The sequence below is a fragment of the Nannobrachium achirus genome (genome assembly GCF_963921795.1).
Source record: "Nannobrachium achirus genome assembly, chromosome: 12".
Taxonomy (NCBI): domain Eukaryota; kingdom Metazoa; phylum Chordata; class Actinopteri; order Myctophiformes; family Myctophidae; genus Nannobrachium; species Nannobrachium achirus.
In genome coordinates this window covers 28,974,627-28,997,767 of record NC_137832.1, presented here as the reverse complement: position 1 = coordinate 28,997,767, position 23,141 = coordinate 28,974,627, and the positions used below count along the sequence as shown (strand labels likewise).

Here is a 23,141-nt window from a genome sequence, read left to right as displayed (position 1 = left end):
CCAGGGAAAAAGGAATTTTAATTTTCCGACCCACGGTTCAAGAGTTACAGGCCGAAAGGTAAAGTGGACTGTTATAGCGCCACCATGAGGCCAACTGACGAAATTATTTTTTATTTAATCCTTGATATCATTATAAATCTCCTTTCCAAGTTTTGAAACTGTAGCCCCTATGGTTTGCGAGAAAAAAAATATTGAATGTGAGTTTTTGCGATTCCCATTATAAGTCAATGGGTAAAATTAATTCACTAATAAATTAATATCAATTAAACGATACAACTTTTCTCTTAGAAAAGTAATAGCACCCCATTCCCGGCCGAGCCGCACGTTTTGATGTATATATTGCGGCGGTGGCGTAAATCGTGCGGCACTTATTACGTGCCGAAATTTTGTGGCGACATTACTTACTTAAGTATGGCGGATTACAATAAGTGTTTTGCCATTGCATGGCAGGCACACTTAATTAAAGCAAACACATTTAAAAAATACATTTAAACCAATGTAATTTCCTTCTTGATCTACAATAGGCTGCGGAAGACAAAACCGTTTGTTTTGGGACACAATCAACACAATCCTGAGTTATTTTTTGTGTTCAATCTGTGTTTTGAGATATTTTAGTATGCATCATTTTGCATCATATGATGCAGCATGATGCATCATATGATAAGATCTGGTTGTCCCAGAGGTGAAGTGGGCCTTTAAGAGGCACCTATGCTGGTAATTCTACGCCCAATCCCGACGACCATTGCTGCATGCATTGGTGTTGCATCACAATAATAACGATATCTCAAATTGATAGCACTTTTCTAAGTACCCAGAGTCATGTCAGTTTGTTTGTGATGTCTGTTCTGTACACCTGCATTAAAACACCCAACCACAGGTTTTGAACACTACCAGCCTGGCTGTCCTGCCTTTAGGTTCTCACCACTCCAGTATGCGACAATATTATTGTCAATAGGCAATAACCTTAAAATAATATTTTGACAAGGCCACCTGACTGGGCAGATCATACGGTCCACTCACAGACACATGGCCTAACATGTATGCATATGAGTGTGATCCCTCATCACTTAATCCAAAGGTCAAGAAAATAAAGCAGTAGTAATGGGCCAATCAGAGATGATGACCAAAGCAAACAAACATCACCCGTAATACCCTTTTCTGCTGGAATGTGACAACTGCCCACATCTTTTTGCTGCAGCGATAGTCCAGCTCGTATATTGGCATGCTACCTAAAGACCAATCTTTCTACACAATAGCCGGTGAATGTAGTGCTTCATTCCAGGGCTTCTGTGTTTGACCTGTAGATACACTTTGAATAGTAAGCGAGTCAGAGAGTTGGGAAGGAATGAGGTCCTCTTCCTCCCCGTCGTTCATTTGCCAGGCTGACAATTGACAGATGAGCCATTATCTCTCCTGTGTTCCGTTACACAAGTCTGTCTGCCACAAAAGTCTCTCGCATCTTCCTGACAGGCTTAGGAAAGCTTGATAATGGCAATGTCCTTGTCTGTCTCACCACCCTGTCACACGCCACAAACACTTTTTTTCTGTCTCTCTGGCTTACTCTCTTGGGAGCCTTTTTCCTGTACCAATGTCCACACACAAGAGAGACAGACAGACAGAAAGACAGGCACACACAATCTGGTATTTATGGCATGACGACGTCCCAACAATTTTCCCCCATCATGTTGCAGTTTTCACATTATTATCGGCCTTGACCCACTATCTTGTTACTGACCTGTTCTTTGCCATGACATTCCCCGGACATGCCTTCCCTCTCTTCCCTCTTCCTTCTGTTGTTTTCATATGTTAGTCATTTATTCACATTAATTTAAAATAATTGATGAATATGTTATATCTAGTACATTGTTAACACGGTCCCCATTCTATGTCACAGGGGGCTCATTTGCTATTGCGCCCCCTCGAGAATGGGGCGGTACTTTTTGGGGGGCTATATTCTGTTGAGACTATATATATGAGGTGGAACCAAGAGTAAAGCCCTTTGCACACAGGCGCGTTTAACCGCACGGATAAAACGGACAATATAATTTTTTGAAAAGAAAACAATGATTCTCTATGACCTCATGCACACCGGCTCCGAATTAGTGCGACGAGTGGCTGCCGCCGTGCGTTTTTTTCTCGATCGAAACCAGTTCGATTCGCGCGTCTTGTCGCATGCGGTAAAAAACTCATCACTCCTTTTATGACTCCTTTTTGGATCCGCAGCGCCGATTCCGCACAGCCTTGCACACCAAATCCAATGCGTTTTATTCATGCCGCAAACGAAAAAAACGCAACTGTCCTGTGTGCAAAGGGCTTTAAAGTGGTGCTAAAATTGGAACGATACAGAGAAGATTAGCATGGTGCCATCTCTGTATCGTTCCAATTTTACCCCAAAGACAGCGCCCCATTGCCAACAAAGGGCATTTTGGCATTGCATCTGAAATGGCTTGGAATTAGAGACAGACAGAACATGACATTTCAATATCTGAATGGTTGTTTAGGCTAAAACCTGTATAAAACCGTATTATGGACCAATATTTATATAAAATATATATTTTTAAAAGCATGGTGTTAAAGACATACCTTAACATTCATTTCAGTAGTAGAGACAGCCCTAGCTCCATTGTCATTATAGTGTTTGTCTGTGCATACGGCAGGGGTTCCCAAACTTTTGGGGCTCAAGGCACCCCTAGAAATGTATCTTTCATTCATAATTTTCACTCCCAGCACCTTATTTTTATAGCACATTTTAGCGTGTTGTTGCAAGGAAAAGGTTGAGATAATAGACATTTTGGTCAGAACTGACTGAAAACAAAGTTGTATTTCAAGTTTAAAATGATACTAAATATATGTTTTAAGTGTCCAAATAAATTCAGACTATTATCGAATTATCTCACGGCACCCCTGGACTGCTGTCACGGCACCCCAGGGTGCCCTGTCACCCACTTTGAAAACGGGGCATACACACGCACACATACACACGTACGCACACACACGCACACACGCACACACGCACACACACACACACACACACACACACACACACACACACACACACACACACACACAGAGACACAGCTTCATCCAATAATTAATGTACCGGTATGTACATATTTTTAGAAGTGACAACACACAAGTACTGAAAGGATTTATATTAATTTGTTTATTTATTGACTCTGTGGGGGCGTTAATGTGGGGGGTCAAGCACTGTAGAGGAGTATTGTATTATGTTTTGTCTGATATATAAGTGAAAGTATTGGGCCTGTACAATATAGTTGAATCAGTTTGGAAATTCGTATAGTAATTGGGTAAGATAACTCATGGGCCTAAGGTTGCCATATTTTAGTTAATGAGTTGCCAATTAATAATTACAAGTATGGTTTGCCCCACCTTTTTAAAAGGCATGCTTCAGGTGAGGGAAGTTCAGTTTTGCTTGAGTCTAGAATTATTAACTTAGTTGTTTTTACTTAGTTAATTCACCCTTTGTCAAGTCCCACCCCTTGTCCCGCCCTTCTTTGCACCCATTGGTTGCTGTGACTTGGTGGGACAACAGCCCTTTCTCTCCATCCACTACCATTGAAATTCAGTTGCTTCTTATTGTTATTTTGTGTATTCAATTCTCATTTTAAACTTGGTTTCAGTAAAAAAAAAAAGGAGACTCTCAGGTGCAGTATAGTGACTGGGCATGTTTTTAAATGTTTTTATTTCTCCAAAAATGATGTTTTAGCAAATTCAACATAAAAAAGGCGGAACCAGGGCGAGACAAGGCATAAAGAGCCTGCTGTTTGGTCAGTCAGGGACCAATCAGAAGGCTGACAAAGGGTGAATTGTCAAGTGTTTATGACTTATTTCCTATTTTTGAAACCTTGCCAGTGTTATTATTTATTTTTATTAAGTGCATTTTCATGTGACCACACGATTTGTAACAGGAAAAAAAAAGGATGGCAGGGGGATTAGCCTGCAAGTCCATCAATATTTCTAAAATATCCAATCCAATCTGTAAAAGTTTAATTTTCAAACAATGTTTTTAGATCGTTTGCTTTGTTTCAAAATAGGGAACAAAATAAAATGTTGACAGTAAACTGATGTTATTCATACCATTTCAACAGGTCCAAAGATGTACAGTACACCTCCAAGTGTTGTGTGTAGAAAGTGTAGAAAGAGCCTAATCCAGTACAGATCAGAGGTTTCTCCACTAACTGTCTTCATGTACTTTTCCACTACATTTATTTGAAAACTTTAGTTACTACAGTAGTTACTTTGCAGATATTGCAGTATTGATACTTGAGTAAAACATTTGAGTAATTTTTCCACTACTGGCTATTAACGTATTGACAAATTCAGAGGATGCACACCTGGGGGTGAACAACGGAACATGGGACCTTTCTGTCATGTGACTCTGTAACTTCCACATACTGTACCTGTGTACTTCCTTTAGACATGAGTCTCAACAGCTCAATAGGCTACTAAGATTTCCTCAGGCTGTCCTTGAAACAATATGCGTAATGAAGCATTTACCTTAAGACAAGGCACATTGATCATGGCTAAGTATTTGGTGTTTGTATCTAAACACTTTATCTAAGACAGAGTACAGTGGACATACACATAATTGAGCTGTGTAAATGTACTGTTTCTGTCACTGTAGAAATGCTTTTAGATATCTTACTACCTGGATGGCTGATGTGACTCTACACCTACATTGTTTTCCTATAGATTTAGAGTTATTGCCTAAAAGTGACAATAACCTCTCCATTCATTTTCATAAAACAAGATCCATTCTCATCATCATGCAGCAATTTTGGTACAAACACATAGCAAAGTAGTTAATAATTTCCCTAGAAATATCACTAAAGGAGAATGACCATCCTGCAAATCAGTCCTCTTAACATGTTTTAACACCATAACAAATCTACATTCTACTTCCAAAGTCCTTGATCTGTTTAAAAGATCTAAAGACAAAAGAAGTTTCAACATTTATCCTCTGTGTTCTCATGCACTCTGACGGCGCTATAAGTTAGAGTAGAATGAAACATCCCACAAGAAGGATGCACACATCTGTGTGGGTCCGATGTGTCCTTTCTTAGCTGGGGGCTCGTGGTTCTCTGGTAAGAAATGCTTGGATCTCTTTGTCCAGCTCCCGGTTGCGGCTCTGGGCCTCGTTGCGGCTCCGCTCTGCGTTCCTCAGACGGATCTCCAGTGCAGCCCTCTGGCGATGCTCACTCTCCAGGGCTGACCTCAGCTCGGCCACAGTGGCAGTTAGCTCCGTGTTCTTCTGCTGCAGACTACAAGAACAAAGAGAGGAGTTCTGAGACATGTTGTACTGTATATCAGTGGTTCTCAACCTGTGGGTCGGTGGTACCCCCAGGGGTCCCCAGATGATTAACTTAAATGTGCAAACATTGTTTTCTCTCTCAACAGTAAACAAACCAACATAAAGTTTAAAGGAGTTGTTCACCCCCAAAATGACTTTGTTTATATTGATTACTCACCCCATTGAGACTTGAGTTCAATAATATTTTTTTCCAAAGATAAAAATGTGATTACAATAAATGTACCCCCATTGATGCATTGTGACCCAAATGCATTTGGGTCCCCATCCGGAATCAATAGGGGTTACATACCGTTCAATCTCTCAAGCCAAGAGTCAATGATGGCTACGCAAGGGACAAGTGGGCGGTCCCTTTTCGTGGCGATGGCTAGCCAGAATGCATACCGGTAAGTAAGTTTGATACCTAGACCAACATCACTTTCTTTATGTTATTCTGTTCAGTTAAAATAGAATATTCTGAGTTTTATCCAATAGATTTTGACTCATAGAAGATACATGGAAGTTGCTTATGCTCCATATGAAGACATACAGTATACCGGTATGTCTGTCTTGAAAATAATAACCAAAAAATATTATTGAACTGAAGTCTCTGTGGCATGAGTAATCAATAGAAAAAAAGTCATTTTGGGGTGAACTACTCCTTTAAGTTTACTTTACTCATAATGGACACTCTCAGAGTGATAAGTTGCAAAACACGCAAAGGAAAAAAAGCATTTTCTTGAATTAAATATGTTTCAATATATGACAACTCGCCTGTTAATGAGGTGTTGTGTGTGTTCCTGGCTGTCTTCATGGTTTTCAGCCTCACTGTTTAACTGAGAGGCTGACGTGTTGACTGTGAGGGTCTCGGTGGGCTGCTCATGTGACTGTGTCTCAGTGGACACGGCAGTATCAACAACCGCTTCTGGCAACCCTTCGGCGCAAGAAGCCGTGACGTCACTTCCTCTGCGGACCATGCACCTGTCCTTTCCTTCCTTGGCAGTGGTCTTCAGACTAGGACCCCCAAACAGCGAAGACCTCTGGAGGTCCAGGATCTTGAAGATGTCTTCTGAGAATGTCTCATTCTTCTCCTCTGTGCTTTCCTGGATTCGGCTCCAGCGGTTCAGAGCCTCAACCTTAGCCACAATGCCAGAGGTGGGGCAGTTGAAGGTGGGCAAGGTCTGAGTGCGCTTGCGAGAACTGACAGATGACCAGGGATCAGAGGAAGGTGCAGAGAGTGGATCCTGAGGGATGGCAGAGGAGTTGCCGTCTACTGCCTCTGGTTCTGGACTGTCATTGTCATCCTCGTCCTCAGCAGACTCCGACAGGGAAGCCTCACACAGCTGAAATAGACAGGGGTGATACTGATTTAAACTCTCATTTACCATACCATAGACATGACCATCTCAGTGGCCTTAAAGAGGTTAAAGTGTCGGCCCTGAAATTGGGTGGTTGACTATAAGAAAAAAGGAACCCAATGCCTCCCTGTTTGGAACTGAGTTTCAAGTGTTGGATTGGGTGTAATTCCCTAGCCATGACATTCTAGCATGTCGTCGTTGTCGGGTGGAAACCTTGTATGTCCAAAACCGTTCATTTTGCATTTATCATTTTAAAAATGATTTAAACTAGTGAAAACAGCCGATTTACAAGCACACAACGCCTCGCACCGCGAGGCGTTGTGTGCTTGTAGATCTGCTGTTTTCACTACTTTTGTGCGACGGCCTTGTATGATGATGCAGGGCTTTACTTTGCGAAAAACATACAAATTTGAAACTTGGAGATACGAGGTTTCTGCCCGACAGTGACGATGTACTTGTACATCAAAAGCTGCCTCATTCCACAGAAACGGAAGGTTCCTGAACTATGGGCCACGTCGGCTACTTAGCTAGACCAACATCACTTTCTTTGTTGTTGTTCTGTTCAGTTAAAATAGAATATTCCGAGTTTTATCCAATAGATTTTGACTCTTAGAAGATACATGGAAGTTACTAATGCTCCATATGAAGACATATGTCCGTTTTGAAAATAAACTTTGCATGTATTTAAAACACATAGACATAGTATCATATTAAAGCAGAACAATTGTAAAAGCATAACAACAGGGCTTCTACAGTGACACAATACTTATGCAAGATAAACAAAGTATAAGGCAGTAAGTCTACAATGGCCATCACGTGTATACAGTAATTCATAGTACTAAGACAAAAGCATGAAATGGAATTTCTATTGGCAACAGTGAACTACTGCAGATGTTACTAACCTCAGTTGACTCCCAGCCCACGAAGCTGCGAGGGGCGCTGCTCTTTTTCTTTTTTTTCTTCCTGGTGGGCGTGGATGGAAATACATCCTTGGCGGGAGGAAACAGAGCCTGGTGCTGTCTGATCAACGTTGTCATCAGTTTCTGTATTTGAGGTGTTGCTGGAAGGTAGTTAAAAAGCCTTGTTTTCAGAAACATACAAGAAATCAATCTCTTCAATCTGCACAGTAGATTTCATTCACAAAATATGATAACCCCACTGTGTGATATAATTTGAGCAGTGTGTACAGAAATTGTACTGCAGGGAAGTGCAGAGAATGTTAGAGAGGCAGGGGCTGACATTTCTAAAAGGGCCCTTTGGTGAAAATATTGAAAATAGCAGACCTCCAAGCTGCGACGCATTGTGAGCTTGGAGGTCGGCTATTTTCGGTACTTGATACCCATAAAATAAGCATAAAAAAGGAAATACATGGAGATGTGGCGTACAGCATGGATTTCTACAGTGAGGGCAATTCTTTCAACATAAGATGCTGCATTCAAGTTCAGGAGAGTTGGGACAAGGCAATTCTCTTGAACGCTGCCTTCAGGTATGGCATGGAAAGAGGGCATTTGCATTTCTTTCACCATAGTAAAAACTGCATTCACGGTCTGGAGAGGACACTTTTTACAGACAGGTAAAAGGGCAAGGGCTCAAGCCCCCTTGTTCACGTGCCTGTTGTGCAGGCCTCTATTCCATTGACCTTACCCTTCATCATAGTTATTGGGTCTTCTATCTGAGGTTTCAGTAAGTTGATCCCCATCACCGTAGCCAGGTTCTCCACACTCATTTTATTCACACTGCTGTTCTGCTGCACCTCGTATAGAAACCTGTAACATGTTAACATAACTGTTATTATCTCTGCCAGGCACAGGATGGGAGCAGAGATTATGTTTTTGCCCCTGTCCATGTCTGTCTGTGTCCATGTGTGTCCGTGCAGCTAATCGTGGACACTGCTGGGCAGATTGATATCAAACTTAGCATGTACACTCCCAGTAAGTCAAGGAAGACACTCCAGATTCTTTGGCCTCATGATGGCGCCACGAGACCGCTTTGTGTTTTGCCATATAACTCTTAAACTGTTACACAATAAAAAATAAGGATTCCTTGCTTGGATTATGATGCAACACTCCAAGCCGCATTTCCGCCTGACTTGATTGTCCTCCATTTGGCATTTTATTCAAAACACTCTTCTTGCTAGATTTGTCCAAAACTCACACATTATGGAGGCATGTGAATGATGTGATAAACATGTATCATTCAGATTTTTCATATTCAATTCCACTTGACTGTTTGTAGTAGGGGCCGGCCCATTTTACACAAACTTATCGATTTTTAGAGGCCATGATTTGGGGTATTTTTTGTAAAATAGTCCTCCCCTCCCCCTCCCTTTGGAAGCCAATCAGAATCAAGGAATACTATGACCTACACACACACACACACACACACACACGCGCACGCACGCGCACGCACGCACACACGCACGCACACGCACACGCACACGCACACACACACACACACACACACACACGGTGAGGTGAGGTGAGGTGGTTGAGCTCGTGGATAACTACAAATTCCTCGGAGTACACCTGAATAGTTCACTGGACTGGTCGGACAACACGCAGGCGATTCACAGCAAGGGGAAAAGCAGGCTGTTCCTCCTGAGAAGACTGAGATCGTTTGGGGTGTGCAGTAGGATGCTACAGATGTTCTATCAGTCTGTCATGGCAAGTGTCCTCTTTTTTGGCATAACATGCTGGGGTGGCAACAACAGAGCAGGTGACACGTTTAACCTAAACAGACTGGTGAAGAAAGCAGGCTCTGTCGTGGGGTCCTCTCTGCAGGGGGTGGAGGAAGTAACCAGGGTGCGCACTGCGAAGAAGCTAGATGCCATCTTGGAGAACCCCTCCCACCCCCTCCATCTAGAGATCACCAGTTACTGGAGTAAGAGAGGAAACGACCGCTTTACCTACCCAGTACGGAGATGTGAGAGATTAGGAAAATCTTTTGTACCGGCTGCCCTTAAGCTGTACAACGAGACACATAACGGACACTTGAAAAGGTCTACCTTCCTAACTTAGACTTACGGAACCATTGCTGTATTGACTTCGACCTCTAAGGAACAATTGCTGTATTGACTTTGACCTCTAAGGACCTTCCAGGAAGAGTGCTCATGTGCGCCTTGCGGTGACACGCTTCCTAGTTTCTTCTTTTTTCGCACTGATTTTTGACACTGCACTATTAGGTTGTTAGTGTTGGTAGTTTCTGAGTATTTTTGCTTTGTTTAACAATGACAGTGAGATACTTGTTTGCACTAACTAGCATTGACTGCTATGGTCTCTTTTGCAAGACACTTTATGTATATATACTTATATATTATTCGCCCCCTCTATTGATGCACCTTCTCCTTATTGGTACTGTACTGCTCTTGTCTTTGTTTTTGTTTTTTTCCCCTCTTATCTATCTTTCTTACGTCTCTGTAACTTTGTAAATAACTGTATACTGCTGTGCTACTACTGGACAACTAAATTTCCCCCTTGGGATAATAAAGGTATCTATCTACACACAAACCAACCCTCCTCAACCAAGCCTTAACTGGTGTTATAATCAGCTGCAGATTTTAGTACTCACCTGCAGATATAACTGAGAAGGTTGTAGTTAATCCTGGGAAGAAGAGCAATTTGTTTTTCCAACAGTTCCAGACCCTGAGAGGACAGAAGAGTGGTGTAAAGTAAAGTAAACCTACGTTTACTCAATACTGTCCTCAAATACAATTATGACGTATTTTTTACTTTACTGGAGTATTTCCAATTTTCAGTACTTCTACTCCAATACAGTGTTTCTCAAACTTTTACATTTCAAGGTCTCCCCTTAACTCTGACATCAAAATGTACTTAAAGTACCAAAAGTAGAAAGTACACATTGCAGAATGTCCCGTTTCACAAGTTTTCAAATGTATAAAAATCTTTATAAAATAGCAGACGCATTGTGAGCTTGTAGATCAGCTATTTTCAAATGGATGTATATAGGGCTGAAGTGGTTACTGTATATTTGTTGTAATAATAACCAAAATCTACAAAGTAACACTAACAGTAACTAATGTTTTCAAATAATTGTAGTGGAGTAAAGTACAATATTTGCCCTTGAGATTTTGTTGACACATGTTAACTCTACACTGATGATTGTGCTGTCAACGTTGTGCTGTCAAACTATATGGAATCTATGAAAAGGTTGCTTGCTTCATCTCTCCCTCAACTAAGGGGTCCTTGGCCTGAAAAACGTTGAAGACCCCTGCATTAAAAGAAAACATGACTTTACTGTTGCTCTTGCTGGGTTCAGCCGGTGAGTACAGTCCAGGCAGTCTTGGTACTGAGTCCAGGGCACCACTGGCTCAGGCAGCTCCCGCAGATACAGCTTGAGTAGAGACGCCACCGCGTGGACATCTGTGTCACTGCAGGAACCAAAACCAGACCAACAATCAAGTGTCAAACACATAAAAAGAATCAGCTTTGGGACATGTGTTGTGGCAGTCCACCCCAGGGGCGTCAAAAAAAGGGGGGGGGGGGGGGGGGGGGGATATACAAGCAGATATACAAGCTCACAGCAAGTGCCACTCTGTGAACTTGTAGATCTGCTATTGTTGAAAAATTGTGAAAATGTGAATATCTTTGAATATGTATTTTTTAAGCGAACATTTGTAACTCAAATTTTGCTTCTGGGGGGTCCCTGGAACTAAATATTTTGAGATGGGGGTCCGTGGCTAAATACATATCATTTTGGGGGTCCTCCACATGAAAAGGTTTGAGCACCACTGACATAGAAACATATGTTTTTTAAAAAAGAACCTTAGAAGGAAGGAAATATTCAAAGACTTTTTTCACGATTTTTCAAAAATAGCAGATCTATAAGCTCGCAATGCGGCAGCAGCTGTGACACCCCTGCAGTCTACCCTCACATGATTACTAAAGGATTACCATTTACCAACAAACTACATGAACACACAGAACCCACACAGTGCAACAGGATATTGCTGAAAACACACATATTCGGTGCTGCATGATATGGTCAACCTGATAAAGTCATCACAAGGTGAGTTCGGTTTACAGACAAGCTGTTGATTTGATTCAAATGGACAGTTTAAATAACACGAGTAAGCATTTGATTGAACTGAAGGTGCAATTGGGTAATGCAGACGTCCTCAGCATATGACAGGATGTGGCAAGAGTTGCAGAACAAAGCAGACAGAAGTGTAATGTCACCTCCCCTATCTTAGCATCCTCTCTTCATCTCTCATTTTCCCTCAAGCTCCCAGAACGTATGAACACCGATTACCTAACCTGCATGCTGTCAATTAGTTGATTCAAACCTGTTGACTGACTTCAACTGTTAAAAATGTATTCTGAGAGTACTTCATATGAACAGTACCTGGGCTACCTCGCTGCTCTTTGCCCAATATTTGACACACAGTCTTCTACAGAAATGCCTATCTTTATAACTAAAATAATACTTAATTCACCAGGGTCTGCCTTGTTTGTGGTCTGCTTTTTTCCATAAATCTATAAGCTCACAACGCATGACATTGCAACAAGTCGCAAGCTTGTAGATCTGCTATTTTTACCAAATGTTCCCCAAGTATTATAACTGCGATGATATTGAATGTTTTCTTTGCTTGATATTTGTCCATGAAGGACTTCCAACGTAAAAAAGACCATAAAAGGGTGTTTAACTGTACTTGTACTGTACTACATTTGTATTGTATTGACTATACTTATACTGTTCTCCATTTTTGTCTAATAACATTTTTCAATCAATCAATCAATCAATCAATCAATCAATCAATCAACCAATCAATCAAAGTATACTGTAGGGATGCGAGGGTTCAAGAGGTTATATAGACTAGTAGGAAAGCATTCAACACAAGCCATCTAGGATTTGGTTACCTTGGAAACGAGGGTCTCTCTCCTGCATCAAAGGCATCTCTGAACTGTTTGACAGTGTTTTCCTGACCAGGGAGGCGAAAGATGCCTTCCTCATTGAGGCCGTGTTCTCTGATGAACTCGGCACACTTCTGCACCAGAATGGGCACCATGTGAGGTCCAAAACGCCTTTCGTACGTGACCGTGTCTGCGAGACTCTTTCCAAACACTGTGACGGGCAAGATGGGTGGGGCAAAAATGCAGACATCTTAGGCTGATTGTATCTGATTGTATAAAATCAGCATGTTCACATAGTAATAAATGATATATTACGGAATGCAACATCCAATCAACCACAAATTGGAATTGCACGTTGAGGGAACTCTAGAGTGTGCCCCAAATGCGCTTTCAATTTTAAACATAGGGGGTGCCACACAAATGCAAAAAGTTGAAATGTATGTCATAGAAACTCTTCCTCAGGTCCTGATGGCTGCAACCCACAACTTAGGTCTCTTGGAAATATGTGCCCCACGCCACGGAGTGCCCCTTTATTATTTTTTTAATGAGGGTTAATAAAGGCAGTGTGGAGTTCTGGCATCTATTAATGCATGCACCACACAATGTATGGTTGCAAAATCCTTATTTTGAAGTAGAAAGAATCAATTAGTACCTTGACTAGTTTGTACTCCAATGGCCCTCCGTAGAGTACGCACCCATTCGTCCATGTCCGTCTGAGAGCTGGCCATAAACACATAAGGACTGCGCACTCTGTCTCCATGACTACCTGTAAGGAGACACACAACAAGATGGATGTGCCTGGTGGAGATGACAGTACGTGGTTCACAAACCGTTTTAATTTCATGGGCCCTCAGTTTGGTATGCGTAGATAATGGCCCCCATAACTCTGAAAGTGTACACATGGAACAAAATGGTGCATGTGGGCGTGTGTAGAGCTGGGGTTCGTCTGTTAAATGTAATTGCATTTCGAAATCCCTCCCTCTTGTAGAGTAAAGCCTAATTTATACTTCTGTGTAATGTGTTTGACGAAAATAATAGGTTTTCCGATTGAAAACCGTTCATTTTTGCAGAGTGACATTGTCATCTGACAAAGTGTATATTAGACCTAAATCCTCTTTGCTTACGTACGTGGTATAATCTCAAAGAGGTATTTCCCGGGATCATCTGTGTTGGGAGGCAGCTCGCTGACTTTGCTGAACTTCAGCTGAATGATTCCCTGGGCAAACAACACACACATAAACAACATGCACATGCACATGCACACAGGCAACAGGTGATGCAGGTAATAGGTCCAAGACTCCACACATCCATGACCATCCACACAGTACATGCAAGACAGTGCTCTATGATTTTTAAACATGCAGCATGTTTAAAAATGCGGGTGAGATTAAACTAAACTAAACCAATCCAACAAACAAAAATAAAACGAAAAGGAAACCAACAAAACTTAAATGAAAGAAAATAAGTCAACAGAACCAACAAAACTAATACGAAATACAACTAAACTAAACTAAACCAGCCAAACTAAAACCAAACACAACCCCATAAACTAAACTGACTGTGTCTTACCTGTACTGTGGTCTCCTTGTCGTCTTTGTGGTAGGTGAGTGTGCTCCCTCTCAGGACAAAGTATCGCTGATGCCAGTTCTTAACTATGTTTCTCTGTTGTTTCTTCAGCCAGCCAGCCTTCAGAGGCCGTTCCAGTGAACTGGGAGAGCCTGGAGAGCCTGAGCCTGGGCTCCCCTCGGCTGGCATCACACTCTTGGACCGTGCTGCAGAGATAGCAGCAAAAATAATATTATGTGTTATCACCTGGATTTGAGGCCAGATCCGCCACGTGGGATACCAAACATCCTCCATTCATCCAAAGGTGAATTCCCCCATGGCCAAGGGAGATTTTAGTTTGATATATTAGGGACAGTCCATTGTTTAACATGAATGGCTACATAAGCCTGTAGTTGGCCAGGCATAATCCAGTGCCTTTTCTCCTGTTCAACCATTTAACAAGAATGAATATGAAGATGGATTGCCCACTCCTTAAGCCAAATCTATACGCCGTAGTAGGACAGTGTCACTTGCCGACAATAACACATTTTCAAACTCCAAAAAATAGTGAACTCCAAAAACACACCAACCAAAAAACATGACCAAATTGCAGTATGCCGCGATTACAGAACACAACCAAAGATGTCCCCAGCCTCAGCTTCAACAGCCATCTCTGAAGATTGGAGATGTAAGTGTACACACTAGCTATTCTGGCCCAATGATGCAGAGTGGGTGTTTATCGATGTGTGCACTTGTTCTGAGCAGTAGTCTTGAGAGGAAACTTATAGATATCATCTGGCCTCACAGGTTTCCTGTGTAAGGTGCGTGCTGTAAGATTACAGCAGTGATTGTTCCACAGACACTATGAAATGGTGAGTTACAAATAGACTGAATGTCCAAGGAAGGACTATAGTGTGAAATGCGTTGCCTAGTTCTGCAGCATGTATTGTGTTGACAGCATTCTGGTGTTCCTAGCTTTTACGGTGCTTATTTAACTGTACAGTAATGTATAGCACGATTTAAATTGTTTTATGTTTTTTTCTGCATTCAAGGAGCTTCCTTTTTTCATTTCTTCATAGTTTCTAGGCCAGTTAGGAAGCCCTATTACTGTCAAAACAAATGTGTTCTTGTTACAACCTATAACCTAAAACAGATTATATATGGAGATCCATGTACTGTATATGGAGATATGCTGTGAGAGCCCAAACATGCTTACTCAGTTATTCGTTATGTGAAAGTCTATGATATCTATGACATCTGACATCATACCCTTTTATGCCCATACATGGAGATCCCTGTCTGTAGAACCAGCCGTTAGTGTGGTATGAAAGGAGAGAGATGAAAGGATTTCAACAGAGGTGTACGTGGCCCAGTTAGGAAGGAGACAGGCTGGAGACATTGGTGCGATGTGCAGGGGTGGCAGACCCAGAGAGATGGCGATCAAGTGCAGTCTCTCTGTTGTTCAATTCCCCGTGTCGTGTTAGGCTTTACTGATAGGCCAGATGAGAGAGAAGAGGAGAAAAAGACGGCCCGGCCTCAGTAAACAGGAAGCCGAAGAATCATCGCCGCGGGGACCAGCAACACTTTGAAGGCCCCCCACCAAGGAGCCTGGCTCTTTTGGTGTACTTTTAATAACGTCACCCTCCCATTTGATTAGTGGAAAGTTAAGATGATGCTGAGGAACCGCTGGCTGGCCCACACACTGTGATGGACGTGACACCGCGCCCTGGGCAGAGGAGCCCAAAGCTCACAAAGGGCTTTCAAGCTGGCTCACATTCGTGACGAGGCAGAACTCAGCAGCCCCGCGGCAAGTCAGAGACCCTTTGAACGCTCACCATCAAATGAAGCCCTACGTCAAGTGTAATGTTTTTTGACGTCAAGCCGATTAACGCATGGCGTGAATATGGGGTGATTGACGTGTGCAGGTTTTCCATAGCATGAATGGGGACAGAGTCAAAGCACACTGTACAATCCTCAGTGTTCTTTTAACTCTGAGAGTGTACTAATTACATTTGTATGATATGTAGCCTACAAATGTCAGTGTACACTCTTACAAATGGGTCAATCCGGTAGCCTACATCTTTGACACTGTATGTATAATTGATTGACATATGTAGGCAATCTGTTGAGAATGTGATTTTGTGATTTATAGTTGATGATCCATTTGACTTTTCTTTGTCTGTGTTTTGTGGGAAATGTATGTTATGAAGAAAAATTGAGAATTTGATCATTTGCTGAGGAATTTTGTGGTGGGGAATACTAATTTAAAAAATCACACCCGTGTGAAGTGAGCGGTGGTGGGTGGGTGCAGCGGGGGTTGCAGTGCTTAAGGGTAAAAATACGCGACCGCAGGTTTCCCGGGGAGATGCGTCTTGACCCAAGGAATCCAGGGAAAACATATTTTTAATTTTCTGACCTACGGGTCCAGAGTTGCGAGGCAAGTGGTCCGTTATAGCGCCACCATGTGGCCAAGTGGAAATGCTTTTGGGGATTCGTTGAGTATGCCACCCCCCACCTGTGGTTGAAATTCAGTGTTGACTCGACGTTTTGTTTGTGATTTATGGCTATTGTTTGCAAAACAGGCCCCTCCCGCTAACTTTGGAAGCCCGTTACGAACGAACGGAATGGACTATCGCAATATCCCTTGAGTATGTTCATTGCATGGGTTCATAGATCATGTGTACCGTTTTTTGTGCAATTTGAAGAAAATATGTAGGAAAAGGAACAAAAAGTGTGTTTTGGAGAAAATTCAAGATGGCGGAAAATCTATCCTGGCGCAAATGGGCGTGGCCTATATGGGGAGATGCGTCTTGACCCAAGGAATCCAGGGAAAAAAGAATTTAAATTTTCCGATCTACGGTTCAAGAGTTACGGGGCAAAACGTAAAGTGGGCCGTTATAGCGCCACCATGTGGCCAAGTGATGTAATTATGTTTCGATTAATTCTTAAAATCATTATGAATCTCCTCTCCGAGGTTTGAAACTGTAGCCCCTATGGTTTGCGAGAAAAAAAGAAAATGAATGTGAGTTTTTGCCATTCCCATTATAAGTCAATGGGGAAAATTAATTCACTAATAAATTAATATCAATTAAACTATTGAACCTTTCTCTTAGCAAGTTACTAGCCGACTATTCCCCAGTAAGCCGGTCGATTTGACATATGGCGCAAGTGTGTGGTGCCAAAACTGTGGGACTAGTAGCGTGCCGAAGTTTAGGAAGTTCAGGCTACATACAGACACACAGACACACAGACAGACACACAGACAGACCCACACGGCCACGTATAGGAGCGGTCACCACCGCTCAAAAAGCAAATAAGCAAAACTTAGACTATGCAGTCCACACATGGTACCATATAGCACCACAAAGGCTTTAAAAACAAGGCTCCAAACATCCCAAAATAAATGGTTAGGCTACTGCTTGGCCTCACACCTGGACCTCTTTTAACCCCTGCTCATTTTACCACGGTGGAATGGCTCAGGGTATAAGACATCCACAATCACAACACCAGAGTCAGCTCCACTAATCACGTTCAACTGTACTTTTTCCTGTCTTTTCCTATGCGAACTGCAATTAAAGTATTCAATCAATCAAAAAACGCCCTCTGGCCTAGTGGTCCAGGCTCATACAACATAGGCACTGATGCCTGACAGTGTGTCGTGGGTTCGAGTCACTCCCCATCTCTCTCCCCATTTCCTGTCTAGTCTACTGTCATATCAATAGAGGCAAAAAGAAAGAAAGAAAAAAAAGTGAACTTGCAAATCTGTAAAAGGGTAACAGGCAAAAATAAACTCTTCAGAATATAACCATGAACAGAGATCTTTCAACAAAACAATCAATGAATAGCCTATGGCTATGCTATGTAACAGGTGCATTACATTTCCTACAGGCTAAGCAAATGCTAATGTTGCCTAATATAGCCTATTTCTGCTAAACACTGCAGACTTAAACCATGGGCATTGAGCATTGCAACAGGACAGGTGTTAACTTATTCCATCCACCACCAGTGTGGACAGACTTTACAAGAGAAATAAGCAACCAGGTCTATGAAAACAAGTCCAAAAGAAGTGATGCTTCGATGTTGGCTCTGAACAGATTGTTCACCCCCTAGGGAACGTGAGCAGGCATGATTACTTATTAGTCTAAAGTAAACCCAGCTCACGTCTAAAGTTTAGTTTGTTGTGAGACAGGTTAGTTTTACCCTACTGATGATGTGTTGTTGCAATAGTAATCCTGCTCAGTACAAGTGCCACATTACATGAGCATTAGATCTTCGAAAGTAGCCAATCGATGCAACGTCTTGTGAGCTTGTAGATCTGCTATTTAAAAATACTCTTTAGAAACAAGCAAAAAAAACATCAATATTTTCCAAGCGACTTTACAGAAAAACCGGACCAAAGTGAAGTCGCTTCTAATAAGTGGACATGGCAACATTGTCCACCGCCGCTTGCCAACTCGGATGGTGCGCTTGTTGATGTGCAAGGCCTTGAAAGAAGATGTATCAGACATGTTTATTATACAATTCTCCTGGAAAATACATTTTCCAAGAGCTCTGAAGAGTTATCTGAAGAGTTTCAATTGCTTATTTGTTTTGCACACAGAAGCAGAGCTGCAGAGTCAGACCAAGCCGACATACATTGAATCAGTTTCCTGCTCAAAGCCCACACTACATCTACATCTACAGCACGATTGTGTAATTTTAAATAGATGTAGACATTTTTGACAACTCAGACAACTGAGTGTGACCCTTCTCACTACATAATATATGTGAGGTCACATTCAGTTTAAGGAACTGACGCTAATATCAGTAATTCAGGACAATGTGTTGTAGTAGGCAGATATACTTCCTGACTAAATTCTGCACAGTCTATTATACATATTAAATTGTAATATATTATAGATAAAGGGAGTGTTATTGTATAATGGCACACAAAAGATAAGCAGAACTAACTGCTAATTGCCTACTAAAGTACTGCTAAACATATCCAGTTACCACTGTGTACAAATGTTAATCTGCCATAATAATGTTGCAATGGGTGTGCCATCTCTCAGCCCGAGAGACAAATAGTATATGCAATTGCTCTGAAGCCTTTAAACAAATACACTAAGCTCACGGTTAAATGTCTAAACCATCACAGGAGATCAGTACATGCATGTAGTATAGCCTATAGCATATACCATATACTGTACATGCAGTATATTCATGCAGTGCAACCATCACTTATATGGTGACCAAGGGCCCTATTTTTGTCCATGCATTACCCCTTATCCTTAAACTTCTTTGCCTTTTTTTTTACTCATTTGAAGAAAAAAAAATAGTTCAAATAGCTGAGCTAAATGCTCACAACATGTCAATGTAGATCAGCTATTTGAGTTATTTTAAAATGTTAAGTCTCTTCTGCTTCCCTTACACACACATATACGTTTACGATTTACTGTCTGTTTGACAGCAGTTTTGACAGTTTTAAACTATTCATGAAAAGGTCATAATTATTTTTGTTTTTCATGTCACATATTCCTCATTTTAATTGTTAATGTGAAATGTAAATGCATTCATATCCTCCATCCCAGAGGGCAGATGGAGAGAATTCACAAGCTTACCTATTCTGGCCGACGTCTCAGCCTTCAGGGCGCTAAAATCCCAGTTCCGAGGTAGTTTGAGAGACATAGTCCGTTTCATAGATCTGACCAGCATATCATTTTACAGGTTTTTCCACGGCCACACACAAAACAAACATACAACTCACACACTTAACACATGCACACATACTTTACATGCATATCCACATACTTGCACACTCTCTGTCATGACAGCACATGCTGGTCCTCTAGAGATCCTACCCAGGAGGCTATTGCACATACCTAGAACCTGTCTCTATCACACTTCCTACTTCCTACTTCTTCTGCTTTTTGTTCACTCTTTCAAAACATGTCCCTTCATGAGGCTTGACTACTTCCATGTGCGTACTTGTTCATGTTCTCTAACAGTGTGTTGTACATATGTGAAAGCCTTCCAGGCTGACAGGCTTTAAGTATAGCTCCGGAGGGCTTATTTTAAATGACATACAACTTTTAAGGTCACAAAAACCCAACTTCAAATCTTTCTCTCCCTCTCTCCCCCTCTCTCTCTCTTTCTCACACTCACAGACACACTCTTACTCAGCCCAGGAAGTGGTTTTCCTCTCAGGGTTGCTGTGTTCAATATGCAAAGTCTTATTGCTTCAGATTGCATGCGGTAATAAAGAAAGACACATGGAGTAATCTATTAGACACTTTGTAGTATACTGTATTAATTGATACTGTTTGAGGCATCACATTAGCTCTGCTATCATGTGCCAAAGTGTAATAATAGTTATAATAGTATAGACTAGACTCTGTTCACACAGCTCTACTACTTACACTTGGTGCTGCAGACAGTATTACCCAATGGTCTATGACTGTCACAACCAGTGGTGGGAAAAGTATCAATACACCACGTAGAAATACTCTGTTAGGGCCCTTTTGTTCTACTTATAATATGAGGGCGGATTCTGCCAGTGGGAATGGAGTGTTCTAGAAGTTAAAGTACTCATGTACATTATAAATTTCACACAATGTTTCCAAATGTATAAAAATCATCTGCTATTTTCAAATAGCCTTGGCTTACGTGGTTAATGTACAGTCTGTTTTACAACGTTAACTAGTTACTAAGGTTTTCAAATCATTGTGGAGGAGTAAAAGTGCAATATTTGCCTCTGAGATGTCGGGGATTAGAAGTAAAAGTATTGATAATTGGAAATACCCCAGTAAAATAAAGATACTTTAAAATTTTAAGTACAGTATTTGAGAGTAGTTACTTTTCACCACTGGTGGTAACAACCACCAACAACCGTGCCTAACTCCCCATGAATGTGTACCTGCCTGCTTCAAGGTGAGTTAAGTCACATGTTCTCAACCTTTTTAGGCAGCGACCCCCAAAATAATCATATTTTAACACGTTGTAAGTATGTAGATCTGCTATTTTCACACTTTCTGCCTCTAACATTTGACAATTTGGCCAATGTTTAATTTGTCATTTTAGAGGTATTAAAAAGTCCTTATATTGCACTTTAGAAATGTGCAGATACCCACTAGACACTTAAACTTTGTGTTGATTTGTTTACTGTTGAGTGAGAAAACACTGTTGCACATTAAGTTAATCATCTGGGGACCCCCCAAAATAATTTGGGGACCCCCCTGGAGGTCCCGACCCACAGGTTGAGAACCACTGATCTAAGTCACATGTTGTGATAAAGCACTACAGGCAGTTGCTAACCATACAGTGCATGGCCATGTGCCAGTCCTAAAAATACCATAGTACTTACAAAGCCAATTTTGGTAATGGCATATAAACAATGACAAAATGGGGAAGAACAAGGGGGAACAACGCAAATCAGTCACACAAACCACATAATTTTTCCTATGTATTTTCATCAAACATTGGCAAAGCACATTTTAGCATCGAAACAGTTACAATGTTTCTCTGGACAAATGCACAACTTAACACACTGGACAATCAAATAGAGAAGAATAATCAATCTAAATCATAATATGTAACATCAAGTTCTTGTATAAGACAATATCTGACAAAACAAAAGGGTCCACAAAGGGAAGCAAATACAGTAAATAGCTCCCATTACATTCCATAGAAATTCTTACTTTACTGAGGTTTCAATTCAAAACAGAATTATATTGTAAAAAAAAAAAGAAAAGAAAAAAAAGCACAGTGGTGTTTTTGAGTGGTTGTGTGCAACAGGTTTCCATAGATTTTTGATGAGACAGCGTTTTCATTATTCATAAATTATTGATAGATTGATTGATAGATTAGTCGATTGTAGTCCATATCTCCTTGTGTTCTGTAATCCAGTATTCTCAACTCTGGTTCTGTGGACAAATTGTAAGCTAATTTCAGACTTGGGCCCTTGATCAGAATTGTGAACACCATTAGCTTTCTCTACAATAACTGCATTAGTGTACCAGTATAGGACAGTAATTATATGTTGATACATCACGGAAAGTTATTTTGCAGAATGTACTTGCAAAACAATATACTGTAAAGCTGATTTATATAAACCTGTGCAACTGTGTGATGTGAGTTTGATTGATTTGTATTGTTAAAAGTACACTGGGCTACATGTAGCATAAGGGAGATTTTCAAATACTTAAACTTTACAGTTCAGTTGTGAAAGATACTTTCCCAAAGTTTATATACATAACATTCTACTGGAATGAGGATAGTATTAAAAAGTTATCTATCTCAGTTTCCTCAAAACCTAAGGGGAATGGAATGTATCAAACAGCAGTGTTAAAGGTATCTCACTGCTTAAGTGCAACATTGGCAGAGACAAGGATTGGAAACAACTGAAAATGTTGGAATAGCTTTGGCTCCCTCTCGTGGTTGCCCATGATACTGACTCACAACTGGCAGTGGATAATAGGCCTAATAATAACCATCAACGTTGATGATAGGGGTTGACTTTCATGAAACTGCTTTGCTTTGACTTGCACTGTCACAGTTAGCACTTAGCAGTACAAAACAGAGAACATGATGTAGGCCTACAATGAACAGCTTCTAACAGCAAATATCATATTAGTCCCCCAAGTGCACAAAACATCACAGGAAGAAAAGATAAATTGTTATAATTCTTACTCCTCTACATAGGCATTAAATATATATATATATAATTTGATCTCTATAAAATAGCCTGGAAAAACACAACATTAAATTCTCACTTTAACAACTTCATTCAAATACAGTAAATTCAAACTAAGTATAACTTAATAAGGTTAAGAACAGGATTGGTTGTCAACACAAATTGAATCTCTCCGTGCAACTGTAACATACATGACATCATTTGTCAGAGTAATATTATGAACATGTAGATGTTCTAATGGAATAACTTGAATGATTTCCCTATTGAATTTTTATTTTCAAAAATGAATTTAAATTTTCAATTTCCCTATTGAAAAATAGCAGATATACAAGCTCACAGCGCGGCACCGAGTGCCGCGCTGCGAGCTTGTAGATCTGCTATTTTTGAAA

At 41.0% G+C, this 23,141-nt stretch overlaps 1 protein-coding gene across 1 annotated transcript; it reads right to left on the bottom strand.

Annotated features, from left to right (window-relative positions):
- Nucleotides 1-4,899: 4,899 nt before the first annotated feature.
- arhgap25 (Rho GTPase activating protein 25) lies at nt 4,900-19,819 on the bottom strand. Its single transcript, XM_080738556.1, has 11 exons — nt 19,682-19,819; nt 14,106-14,308; nt 13,665-13,752; nt 13,189-13,302; nt 12,543-12,747; nt 10,921-11,053; nt 10,234-10,307; nt 8,311-8,432; nt 7,569-7,726; nt 6,083-6,651; nt 4,900-5,282 (listed from the first exon to the last, which is right to left on the bottom strand). Exons 1-11 carry the CDS (start codon nt 19,773-19,775, stop codon nt 5,081-5,083), a joined length of 1,962 nt encoding a protein of 653 aa, XP_080594682.1. The 5' UTR covers nt 19,776-19,819; the 3' UTR covers nt 4,900-5,080.
- Between the last annotated feature and the right edge of the window lie 3,322 nt (nt 19,820-23,141).